This window comes from Staurois parvus, unplaced genomic scaffold (genome assembly GCF_062004578.1).
Source record: "Staurois parvus isolate SC_StPar_1 unplaced genomic scaffold, SC_StPar_1.0 ptg001917l, whole genome shotgun sequence".
NCBI classification, from domain to species: Eukaryota; Metazoa; Chordata; class Amphibia; order Anura; family Ranidae; genus Staurois; species Staurois parvus.
Window position 1 is genome coordinate 177,033 of NW_028319713.1, and position 12,968 is coordinate 190,000.

At 45.8% G+C, this 12,968-nt stretch overlaps 1 protein-coding gene across 1 annotated transcript; it reads right to left on the bottom strand.

Annotated features, from left to right (window-relative positions):
* Positions 1 to 685: 685 nt before the first annotated feature.
* LOC149433815 (olfactory receptor 1G1-like) lies at positions 686 to 1,675 on the bottom strand. The gene has a single exon (XM_089664424.1). The coding sequence runs from the start codon at positions 1,625 to 1,627 to the stop codon at positions 686 to 688; it is 942 nt and encodes a 313-aa protein (XP_089520550.1). The 5' UTR covers positions 1,628 to 1,675.
* Between the last annotated feature and the right edge of the window lie 11,293 nt (positions 1,676 to 12,968).

The following is a 12,968-nucleotide window of genomic DNA, read 5'->3' on the forward strand; positions in this document are numbered from 1 at the left end:
CAGCGTTATAGGTAACACTGAAGGAGCATTGGGATAGGTAAGAGGAGAACCAGGAGAGAGTCCCTGATGCCAAGGGAGTGCAGTTTATTAAGGAGGAGGGGGTGGTCGACTGGTTGCAATGACCTCCTAGTTATGAAAGGATTAAGAACAACTATGAGCATTTTTTCACGATATGAAAGACATTATAAAAATGTTTAGTCAACCGAACATTCCTTAGAAATATAAAACTGTCAAATTTCACAATTTATTTTCAGCATCAATTCTGAATGAAAAGAGAAATATGGGTTTTGAAAACTCTACATACTCATCTAGGTATGCGCTGCATCAAGCCGATGCTGCATCTGTCCCCGCCATCTCTAAGACCAAGAACTGAGTGATCACATGACCGCTGATTGCTCAGTTCTTGGTCTTCAGTGAGCAGGGAGTGGTGACTTTGCTCTCTGCTCTGCTCCTCCAGCGCTCACTGGAGTGCTGGGCTGTGAAGGGGGAAGAAGCAGCTGGCTCAGGAGAGGCTGAACAAACTGCTGGTCAGGCTTCTGCTGGATCCCGACATTAAAGTCAGAATCCCTTTAGAGTCTGGAATGGCTGAGTAATGTCAACCAACAGTGGATTTTAGCCCGTTGGCTTAATCTGGGTCACAGGAGTGCAGGAATACAGGAGAAGTAGGACCAAAAGAGCTTTGTCCCTACTTCCTCTTTAATCTTAAGTGATAATAAGACCTCCTAAGTGCCTCCATGAGATCTTTGTTCCTCAGGCTGTAGATCAGAGGATTCAGCAATGGGTTAATGAGGGCAGATATGACAGAAAACAGTTTTTCTAAAATGTACGTTTTGCTAGAGGTGGGAACCAAGTAAATAAAAATTAGGGAACCATAAAAGATGAAGACCACGGTGAGGTGTGAGGTGCAGGTGGAGAATGCTTTCCTCTTTCCAGTCTTGCTACGGATTCTAAGAATGGTTCTAAAAATATAGACATATGGAAGAAAGGTCAAGAGAAAGAATCCTAATCCAAGAGTAGAAATTAGGAATATGACCACCAGGTTTATGAAGGGGTCAGTACATGTAATTTGAAGCAAGTGTGGAAGGTCACAAAAGAAGTTGTGGATGGAAGCTGCTCTGCAGAAGGACAACCTGAGCAAAAGTAAAGTATGAACGACAGAAAGAGAACTACCTGCAACCCAGACCATGGAGGCCATACAAGCACAGACCCTCCAAGACATAATTTGTTTGTAATGTAGGGGGTGGCAGATGGCAATGTAGCGGTCGTAGGACATAGCCGAGAGCAAATAAAGTTCTGATTGAGCAAAGGAGAGGTAGAAAAAGACTTGGGATATACAGGCAGGAATGGATATTGATCGGCTTTTTGTGACTAAATCAAAGAGCATCCTCGGTGCGGTCACTGATGAATAGGACATGTCCAGAAATGCCAAATTGGCAAGAAAAAAATACATTGGGTTGTGCAGATGGTGGTCAGTGAGGATCAAGAAAAAAATTAGAAAGTTTGTGATAAGAGTCATCAGATAGATCAGAAGGAAAGGCCCAAAAAGTGCATTCATGGTCAGTGGATGGTCTGATAGACCCACAAGAGTGAGAGACGTAATCTCTGTCAGATTCCTCATATTATTCATTTTTCTCTGTTAAAATGTATCACTTTAGAAGAATAATAGAATTACTGATCTGAGGATTTATTAGGAACAATAAATGTACAGTGCGCCTACACATTGTTGCAGGTTTACATGTAGGTGATTGTACCAGCTAATGATGTATTTATATATACAAGTGATGGCAGTCCCGTAGGACCGTCTGCTGTGTTGTAAAAAAACACAAAGATCTCTAAAGACTTCATTAAGGATCCCTTAAGATTTCATTTGTAACACTTTCATGACTTGAGCAAATATTTACTGTATATACTGTATGTTGAAATGTGTTTTTATTACACAATATATGAAAAATCTAAAAATATTTTTCCCAAATATATTGACATATATTTGAAATACTAAAATTTTGGCTGTATTCAATATTATGATGAACCGTCCCTTTGTGATAACATTTTTCCCTTTCTGTTCCGGTTTTATCCCCTTGGTAAGTGGTCTTCCCGCTCTCCCCTCGGTAAGTGGCCTTCCCGTTATCTCCTCGGTAAGTGGTCTTCCCTTTCTCCCCTCGGTAAGTGGTCTTCCCGTTTTTCCCTCGGTAAGTGGTCTTCCCTTTCTCCCCTCGGTAAGTGGTCTTCCCGTTTTTCCCTCGGTAAGTGGTCTTCCCTTTCTCCCCTCGGTAAGTGGTCTTCCCATTCTCCCCTTGACTGCTAATATTTAGAGGCCAGTGGAGGGATTGGCAGAGAGGGGTGGAGGACACTGTGTGGAGGTCAGTGGAGGGATTGGCAGAGAGGGGTGGAGGACACTGAATGGAGGCCAGTGGAGGGATTGGCAGAGAGGGGTGGAGGACACTGAGTAGAGGCCAGTGGAGGGACTGACAGAGGGGGGTGGAGGATGCTGAATGGAGGCCAGTGGAGAGAGTTGGCAGAGAGGGGTGGAGGACACTGAATGGAGGCCTAGGTAAAGGTAAGCCAATGAGGAGGGAGTTGCAGTAGTTGAAGCAATAGATAACCAGGGAGTGAATTAGGAGCTTTGTAGTATCATTGGTTAAAAAGGGATGTATTCTGGAGTGTTGCGGAGGTTGAGGCGGTATGATTTGGACAAACATTGGATGTGGGCCTGAAAGGACAGTTCAAAATCCAGGGTTACCCCTCGCACCCTGGCATGCAGGGATGGGTTGATAGTGGTGCTATTGATCCTGACCGAGAAATCAGGGGAAGAGGCACGTGGGGGAGTAAATATTATGAGCTCTGTTAGTAAATCGGTGATACGTGAGGAAACTGATGGGGTGAGCTGAGGAGTAGAGAGATAGATTTGTGTGTCATCAGCATAGAAATGGTACTGGAAGCCATGGAAAGCTATCAGCTGACCCAAGGAAGAAGTGTAGATCGAGAATAGGAAAGGTCCAAGGACAGAACCTTGGGGGACCCCGACAGTAAGACGAGTAGGAGAAGAGGAAGTAGAGTTGTGTCACTGAAGGTGCGGTGAGATAGGTAAGATTCAAACCAACGGAGAGTACAGTCACAGAGACCAAGTAAATAGAGGTTTTTGAGGAGGAGGGGGTGGTCAGCTGTGTCAAAGGCAGCGGAGAGGTCCAAGAGTAAGGCTACGTTCACACTAGCCTTGTGTGCAGGCAGCAGAGAGGCGTTTGGGAAGCGTTTTTACCACTTCCCAAACGCCTCTGCCAATTCTGCACATTACAGCACATGGTGCTGTTCTAACGGGAGCGTTTGCGTCGCGTTGCGTCGCGGCAAAACGGACGCCTCTGGTCGAGTCAGGAGGCTTTGAAGCCTCCTATTCTCGTCTATGGTGCCGCTCCGCAAACACCCGGCCGGCGTTTGCGGTGCTGTTGCGACGCGGTTGCAGGGCGTTTGCGGAGCGGTAACACCACTCAAACTGCATTATAGGCGTTTGTGGGGCGTTATTAACGCTCGGCAAACGCCTAGCAACCGCCGCTAAACCGTGCATGCGGCGTTTGGGGAGCGTTTGCCGAGCGTTAAAAAACGCTCCGCAAACGCCGGACCAACGCTTGCCAAACGCTATAGGGGCGTTTGGCAAGCGTTGGCAAAACAGCCTAGTGTGAACGAGCCCTAAGAGTACAGAATAGGGACCATTGGTTTTAGCTGTTAGCAAGTAATTTGTGAGTTTTAGGAGAGAAGTCTCTGTGGAGTGCGGTGGGCGAAATCCAGACTGAAGGGGATCGAGAAGGTTATTCTCAATAAGGTGGCAGCTCAGACGGTTGCAGACTAGACGTTCAAGGAGTTTGGAGGCAAAAGGGAGTAAGGAGATGTGTCTGCTGTTAGAGGATAGGGGGTGCCGGGTGTGTCAGTCAAAGGAAAAAGATGGCGGCCATGGATTTGGGGAAATGTCTCCAGATGTTAGGAGAAGCAGAAGAGTGAGGGAGGTAATATGGGAGTATGACTTATATGGAGGGACAGGTTCCAGTGTCCTGGAGGTTTTATTAGTGTGTGGGTTCAGAATTAGCAGAAGTTGATGAGTACAGTAATAAGGTGAAGGCAGGAGTGAGGGTGATATATACAAGCTGTGGGGGGGAGAAGAGCGGTGAAGGAGAGAGAATGTGAAGAGAGAGGATACAACTGTGAGAAGGAGTAGTAGGAAGTGCATGAGAAAGAGGAGTAGGGAGTGCATTAGAAGGAGGAGTAGGGAGAGCATGAGAAGGAGGAGTAAGGGGTGCATGAGAAGGAGGAGTAAGGGGTGCATGAGAAGGAATAGTAGGGAGTGCATGAGAAGGAGGAGTAGGGAGAGCATGAGAAGGAGGAGTAGGGGGTGCATGAGAAGGAGGAGTAGGGAGTGCATGAGAAGGAATAGTAGGGAGTGCATTAGAAGGAGGAGTAGGGAGAGCATGAGAAGGAGGAGTAGGGAGTGCATGAGAAGGAATAGTAGGGAGTGCATGAGAAGGAGGAGTAGGGAGTGCATGAGAAGGAGTAGTGGGGAGTGCATGAGAAGGAGGAGTAGGGAGTGCATGAGAAGGAGGAGTGGGGAATGCATGAGAAGGAGGAGTAAGGAGTGCATGAGAAAGAGGAGTAGGGAGGGCATGAGAAAGAGGAGTAGGGAGAGCATGAGAAGGAGGAGTAGGGGGTGCATGAGAAGGAGTAGTAGGGAGTGCATGAGAAGGAAGAGTAGGGAGAGCATGAGAAGGAGGAGTAGGGAGTGCATGAGAAGGAGGAGTAGGGAGTGCATGAGAAGGAGGAGTGGGGAATGCATGAGAAGGAGGAGTAGGGAGTGCATGAGGAGTAGTAGGGAGTGCATGAGAAGGAAGAGTAGGGAGAGCATGAGAAGGAAGAGTAGGGAGAGCATGAGAAGGAGGAGTGGGGAATGCATGAGAAGGAGGAGTAGGGAGTGCATGAGAAGGAGGAGTGGGGAATGCATGAGAAGGAGGAGTAGGGAGTGCATGAGAAGGAGGAGTGGGGAGTGCATGAGAAGGAAGAGTAGGGAGAGCATGAGAAGGAGGAGTAGGGGGTGCATGAGAAGGAGGAGTAGGGAGTGCATGAGAAGGAGGAGTGGGGAATACATGAGAAGGAAGAGTAGGGAGAGCATGAGAAGGAGGAGTAGGGAGTGCATGAGAAGGAAGAGTAGGGAGAGCATGAGAAGGAGGAGTAGGGAGTGCATGGGAAGGAGGAGTGGGGAGTGCATGAGAAGGAAGAGTAGGGAGAGCATGAGAAGGAGGAGTAGGGAGTACATGAGAAGGAGGAGTAGGGAGTGCATGAGAAGGAGGAGTGGGGAGTGCATGAGAAGGAGGAGTAGGGAGAGTATGAGAATGAGGAGTGCATGAGAAGGAGGAGTAGGGAGTGCATGCGAAGGAGGAGTGGGGAGTGCATGAGAAGGAGGAGTGGGGAGTGCATGAGAAGGAGGAGTGGGGAGTGCATGAGAAGGAGGAGTAGGGAGGGCATGAGAAGGAGGAGTAGGGAGAGCATGAGAAGGAAGAGTGGGGAGTGCATGAGAAGGAGGAGTGGGGAGTGCATGAGAAGGGGGAGTAGGGAGTGCATGAGAAGGAGGAGTAGGGAGAGCATGAGAAGGAGGAGTAGGGAGAGCATGAGAAGGAGGAGTAGGGAGAGCAAGAGAAGGAAGAGTAGGGAGAGCATGAGAAAGAAGAGTAGGGAGAGCATGAGAAGGAGGAGTAGGGAGAGCATGAGAAGGAGGAGTGGGGAATGCATGAGAAGGAGGAGTGGGGAATGCATGAGAAGGAGGAGTAGGGAGTGCATGAGAAGGAGGAGTAGGGAGGGCATGAGAAGGAGGAGTAGGGAGAGCATGAGAAGGAAGAGTGGGGAATGCATGAGAAGGAGGAGTGGGGAATGCATGAGAAGGAAGAGTGGGGAATGCATGAGAAGGAGGAGTGGGGAATGCATGAGAAGGAGGAGTGGGGTGTGCATATTACAGAGTGGTGAGATAAAGAAGCAGACTGGGCAAGAGATGAAAAAGCTGGATGGGGAAACAGGCCACCTGTAGTTTGTTTGGTATTTGGAGTTGTCAGATGTGGCTTCTCACTTTGTGCATTCGCTGAAGTGCAGAGCCGTGCAATGCTCAATACTTAATCCAAGATGAATACTTTATTCAAGATGATAGTTGCCAATGCTACCCCTGGCTTTTGGACAATTTCATGCTCCCAACTTTGTGGGAGGAGTCTGGGGATGGCTTCTTCCTGTTCCAACATGACTGCCCACCAGTGCACAAAACAAGGTCCATAAAGACATGGAGGAGCCAGTTTGGGGTGGAGGAATGTGACTGGCCTGCATCTCAACCCCATAGAACACCTTTGGGATGAATTAGAGCGGAGACTGCGAGCCAGGCCTCCTCCCCCGACATCAGTGCCTGAGCTGACAAATGTGCTTCTGGAAGAATGGTCCAACCTTCCCATAGACACCCTCCTAAACCTTGTGGACGGCCTTCCCAGAAGAGTTGAAGCTGTTATAGCTGCAAAGGGCGGGGTCAACTCAATACTGAACCCTACGGACTAAGACTGGGAGGCCATTAAAGGTCATGTGTGTGGAAAGGGCGGGGTCAACTCAATACTGAACCCTACGGACTAAGACTGGGAGGCCATTAAAGGTCATGTGTGTGGAAAGGGCGGGGCCAACTCAAAATATTGAACTCTACAGACTAAGACTGGGAGGTCATTAAAGGTCATGTGTGTGGAAAGGGCGGGGCCAACTCAATATTGAACTCTACGGACTAAGACTGGGAGACCATTAAAGGTCATATGTGTGGAAAGGCCGGCGGCCCAATACTTTTGGCAACATAGTGTATATATATATATATTAATTTGTCAATATAACCGACGGATAATGATGCGGCTCAGTCGGGGCATTTAGGCTTCAGTGGCGTCCGTATCTCGCATCGATGAAGATGTTAAGCAGCTCTGTCATGCAAAAGACTGAAGGGAACTCCGGTTAAAATGTTTTTCATTTCTTTGTGTCAGTGGGGAGTTTATTCCTGACGAGGTCAGAATGTGAGAAGAAATCTCTTAAGAAGCAAACTAAATAGTAGGGATGAGCCAACATTTCAGATCGAATTTGCTGTTCAGTCATCCAGGCAAGCGCCTGAACTTTTGCCCGACCAGACAACAGATTGGTGGAAGCCAAGCATCAGATTTAGAGGCGGTATGGCGGTGACAGCTCGGGGAGCGATCTTCTAGCAAGCTTTATGATTGGTCATTTGGGTCAGGTCTGTTGGGTTTGTTTTCTTTTGGAACTATGATTGATGATGGATTTACAGCGAGTAACTTTCTTGTGATTTTTTATTTTTTTAAGAAAGGACCTGTCTTTATTTCTACAATACATTATTTTTATGAATGAGTAGAGGTTCAAGGGTTAGGTCCTTGTCATGTTGAGGGCTTGTGGCCCGGCATGACTCTTTTCTGGGAGGTTTACCCGCATGGAAGAAAAATATATTTGAAATATATTTTAAAAATAATCTCCCTAAATATAGTGACATATATTTGAAATGCTACAATTTTGGCCGTATTCAATATTTAATATATATATATATACTGCATGTTGAAATGCATTTTTTATATATTACAAAATATATGAAAAATATTTTTAAAAATATATATTTTTTAAATATATTCTTCAGATTTTTTTTAACATATAAAAAAGTAATTTTTACATATATTGGTAAATGCATTCCAAAAATGTAGATTTGTATTTTTAAAAATATTTTTCATATAGTTTGTAATAACACGCATTTCAACATAATATATATATATATACACACATATATATATATATATACATATACAGTTGCAAGAAAAAGTATGTGAACCCCTTGGGATTACGTGGAGTTTTGCATGAATTGGGCATAAAATGTGCTCTGAACGTCATCTAAGTCACAACAATAGAAGAACACAGTCTGCTGAACATAATACTACACAAACATTAGATGTTGCCATGGTTTAATTGCACATAACATGTAAACATTCACAGTGCAGGGAGGAAAAAGTATGTGAGGCCCTAGCTTAATCACTTCTCCCAGAGCTAACTGGAGCCAGGAGTGAGCCAACCTTGACTCCAATCAGTGTGATGATATTGGATGTGCTGCTGACAGCTGTCCTGCCCTTAAAAAACACACACCTGTTTTGGGTTTACTGGTTTCAAGAAGCACTGTCTGATGTGAACCATGCCTCACAGAAAAGAGCTCTCAGAAGAGCTACAATCAAGAATTGTTGACTTGCATGAAGCTGGAAAGGGTTACAAAAGTATCTCCAAAAGCCTTGATGTTCATGTGTCCACGGTAAGACAGACTGTCTACAAATGGAGAAAGTTTAGCACTGTTGCTACTCTCCCTAGGTGTGGTCATCCTGTAAAAATGACTGCAAGAGCACAGCGCAGAATGCTGCATGAGGTAAAGAAGAATCCCAGAGTGTCAGCTAAAGACCTACAGAAATCTCTGGCACATGCTAACATTTTTGTTGACACATCTACAATAAGGAAAACATTAAACAAGAATGGAGTACATGGGAGGACACCACGGAGGAAGCCATTGCTGTCCAAAAAAAATATTGCAGCACGTTTGAAGTTTGCAAAAGAGCACCTGGATGTTCCACAGCACTACTGGCAAAATATACTGTGGACAGATGACACCAAGATTGAGTTGTTTGGGAAGAACACACAACACTATGTGTGGAGAAAAAAAGGCACAGCACACCAACATCAAAACTTCATCCCCACTGTAAAACATGGCGGAGGGAGCATCATGGCCTGGGGCTGCTTTGCTGCCTCAGGGCCTGAACTGATTGTTGTCATTGATGGGAAAATGAATTTCAGAGTTTATCAAGACATTTTGCAGGAAAACGTACGGCCATCTGTCCGCCAACTGAAGCTCCGCAGAGGATGGGTGATGCAACAGGACAATGACCCAAAGCATACAAGTAATTCAACAAAACAATGGCTGCAACAGCACAGAATACGCCTTCTGGAGTGGCCCAGTCAGAGTCCTGACCTCAACCCCATTGAAATGCTGTGGCATGACCTTAAGAGAGCGATTCACACCAGACATCCCAAGAATATTGCTACACTGAAACAGTTTTGTGAAGAGGAGTGGTCCAAAATGACTCCAGATTGTTGTGCAGGTCTGATCTGCAACTACAGGAAACGTTTGGTTGAGGTTATTGCTGCCAAAGGAGGGTCAACCAGTTATTAAGTCCAAAGGTTCACATACTTTTTCCTCCCTGCACTGTGAATGTTTACATGTTATGTGCAATTAAACCATGGCAACATCTAATGTTTGTGTAGTATTATGTTCAGCAGACTGTGGTCTTCTAATGTTGTGACTTAGATGACGTTCAGAGCACATTTTATGCCAAATTCATGCAAAACTCCACGTAATCCCAAGGGGTTCACATACTTTTTCTTGCAACTGTATACAAATATACAGTCATGGCCGAAATTGTTGGCACCCTTGATATTTCTCCAGGAAATCATGTATTTCTCACGAAACGTATTGCATTAACACATGTTTTGCTATACACATGTTTATTCCCTTTGTGTGTATTGGGACAAAACAAAAAAAGGGAGGAAAGAAAGCAAATTCGACATAATGTCACACAAACCTCCAAAAATGGGCTGGACAAAAGTATTGGCACCCTTTCACAACTGCGGATAAATAAGAATGTTACAAGCATGTGATGCTCCTGTAAACTCACCTGGGGCAAGTAACAGGTGTGGGCAATATAGAAATCACACCTGAAAGCAGATAAAAAGGAGAGACGTTCACTTAACCTTTGCATTGTGTGTCTGTCTGTGCCACACTAAGCATGGACAACAGAAAGAGGAGACGAGAACTGTCTGAGGACCTGAGAACCAAAATTGTGGCAAAATATCAACAATCTCAAGGTTACAAGTCCATCTCCAGAGAACTAGATTTGCCTTTGTCCACAGTGCGCAACATTATCAAGAAGTTTGCAACCCATGGCACTGTAGCTAATCTCCCTGGTCGTGGACGGATGAGGAAAATTGATGAAAGATTGCAACGCAGAATAGTCCGGATGGTGGATAAGCAGCCCCAAACATGTTCCAAAGACATTCAAGCTGTCCTGCAGGCTCAGGGAGCATCAGTGTCAGCGCGAACTATCCGTCGACATTTAAATGAAATGAAACGCTATGGCAGGAGACCCAGGAGGACCCCACTGCTGACACAGAGACATAAAAAAGCAAGACTACAGTTTGCCAAAATGTACTTGAGTAAGCCAAAAGCCTTCTGGGAAAACGTCTTGTGGACAGATGAGACCAAGATAGAGCTTTTCGGTAAAGCACATCATTCTACTGTTTACCGAAAACGGAATGAGGCCTACAAAGAACAAAACACAGTACCTACGGTAAAATATGGTGGAGGTTCAATGATGTTTTGGGGTTGTTTTGCTGCCTCTGGCACTGGGTGCCTTGACTGTGTGCAAGGCATCATGAAATCTGAGGATTACCAAAGGATTTTGGGTCGCACTGTAGGGCCCAGTGTCAGAAAGCTGGGTTTGCGTCCAAGATCCTGGGTCTTCCAGCAGGACAATGACCCCAAACATACGTCAAAAAGCACTCAGAAATGGATGGCAAAGAAGCGCTGGAGAGTTCTGAAGTGGCCAGCAATGAGCCCAGATCTAAATCCCATTGAACACCTGTGGAGAGATCTTAAAATTGCTGTTGGGAAAAGGTGTCCTTCCAATAAGAGAGACCTGGAGCTGTTTGCAAAGGAAGAGTGGTCCAAAATTCCGGGTGAGAGGTGTCAGAAGCTTATTGATGGTTATAGGAAGCGACTGATTTCAGTTATGTTTTCCAAAGGGTGTGCAACCAAATATTAAGTTAAGGGTGCCAATACTTTTGTCCAGCCCATTTTTGGGGTTTTGTGTGACATTATGTCATATTTGCTTTTCTGCCTCTGTTTTATATTTGTTCCAATACATACAAAGGGAATAAACATGTGTATAGCAAAACATGTGTTAATGCAATACCTTTTTTGTGTGAAATACTTGATTTTCAGGAAAAATATCAAGGGTGCCAACAATTTCGGCCATGACTGTATATATATTGGCTTAGTGGTTAGCACTTTTGCCTTGCAGTAATTGGGTCATGGGTTCGATTCCCAACCTCCAGCATGGAGTTTGCATGTTCTCCCTGTGTTCATGTGGGTTTCCCCTGGGTACTCCGGTTTCCTCCCACATTCCAAAGACATGCTGGTAGGTTAATTGGCTCCTGTCTAAATTGTCCTGGTTTCATCCCTGGCCATGCGGGATCTCCTCCATGGTGGGGGTGGGGAAAGACCTGACAACCTACCCTGTAAAATAATTGCTAAGAGAATTCATGGAAGAAGTCGCTTACGAGTGACGGTCCGTCCAATCGCCGAGGGTCAGATACCACTGAATGGATATATAAATATATTGAATACGCCCAAAATTGCAGCATTTCAAATATATTTTTCTTCCATAAGGGCACTGCTTACAGTGAAGCACTAACACAGGGCACAAAGTAAAACAACACACAGTTAACCCTTTGATTGCCTTGGCTGTCAATCACCGAGATCCGGCCAGTAATTCCATTCCAGTGATCTCCGAGGATTTCCAACAGGGGAGAGACCTGTATGTAAACAATATCGATCTCTCCCCTGTCAGCTCCTGCACACTGCTTTGTATGGCTCTGCATGGCAGTGTGCTTACAGTGAAACAGCACACAGTTAACCCTTTGATCCCCCCAGATGTTAACCCCTTCCTGCCCAGTGCCATTAGTACAGTGCCAGTGCTTTTTATTAGCATTGATCACTGTATTGCTGTCACTGGGGATGTCAGTGACACCAAGTCCGTTCTCTCCCTCCCCCCCCCCCCCCCCGAGTGTCAGAATGCCCACCGCAGTATCACTATAAGTCGCTGATCGCCGCCATTACTAGTAAAAAAAAAAAAGCCCAGTGTACAGTATATATATATATACTGTTGTGTCACCAAGCAGTTGAACAGGTGGACCCAATAAAGTGGCCGGTGAGTGTATATATATCCACACATACACTCACCGGCCACTTTATTGGGTCCACCTGTTCAATGGCTCGGTAACACAAATGGCTAATCATCCAAGCACATGGCAGCAACACAATGCATTTACGCATCTAGATGTGGTGAAGACGACTTGCTGAAGTTCAAACTGAGCATCAGAATGGGAAAGAAAAGGGATTTAAGTGACTTTGAACGTGGCAGGGTTGTTAGTTCCAGATGGGCTACTCTGAGTATTTGAAAAACTGATCTGCTGGGATTTTCACACGCAACCATCTCTAGGGTTTACAGAGAATGGTCTGAAAAAGAGAAAACATCCAGTGAGTGGCAGTTGTGTGGAAGAAAATGTCTTGTTGAGGTCAGAGGTCGGAGGAGAATAGGCAGACTGGTTCCAGATGATAGAAAGGCAACGGTAACAGAGCATCGGAATGGGGAAGAAAGGGGATTGAAGTGACTTTGAATGTGATATGGTTGTTGGTGCCAGACGGGCTGGTCTGAGGATTTCAAAAACTGCTGATCTGCTGGGATTTTCCCACACAACCATCTCTAGGGTTTACAGAGAATGGTCTGAAAAAGAGAAAATATCCAGTGAGTGGCAGTTGTGTGGAGGAAAATGCCTTGTTGAGGTCAGAGGTCAGAGGAGGATGGGCAGACTGGTTCCAGAAAGGCAACAGTAAATCAAATAACCCCTCGTTACACCCAAGGTATGCAGAATACCATCTCTGAACGCACAACACGTCCAACCTTGAAGCAGATGGACTACAGCAGCAGAAGACCACACCGGGTGCCACTCCTGTCAGCAGAAGACCACACCGTGGGCCACTCCTGTCAGCAGAAGACCACACCGGGTGCCACTCCTGTCAGCAGAAGACCACACCGGGTGCCACTCCTGTC

Bases quoted from the DNA above. Each gene is read 5' to 3' on its own strand.
- LOC149433815 (XM_089664424.1), bottom strand. From the start codon at position 1,627: ATGAATAATATGAGGAATCTGACAGAGATTACGTCTCTCACTCTTGTG.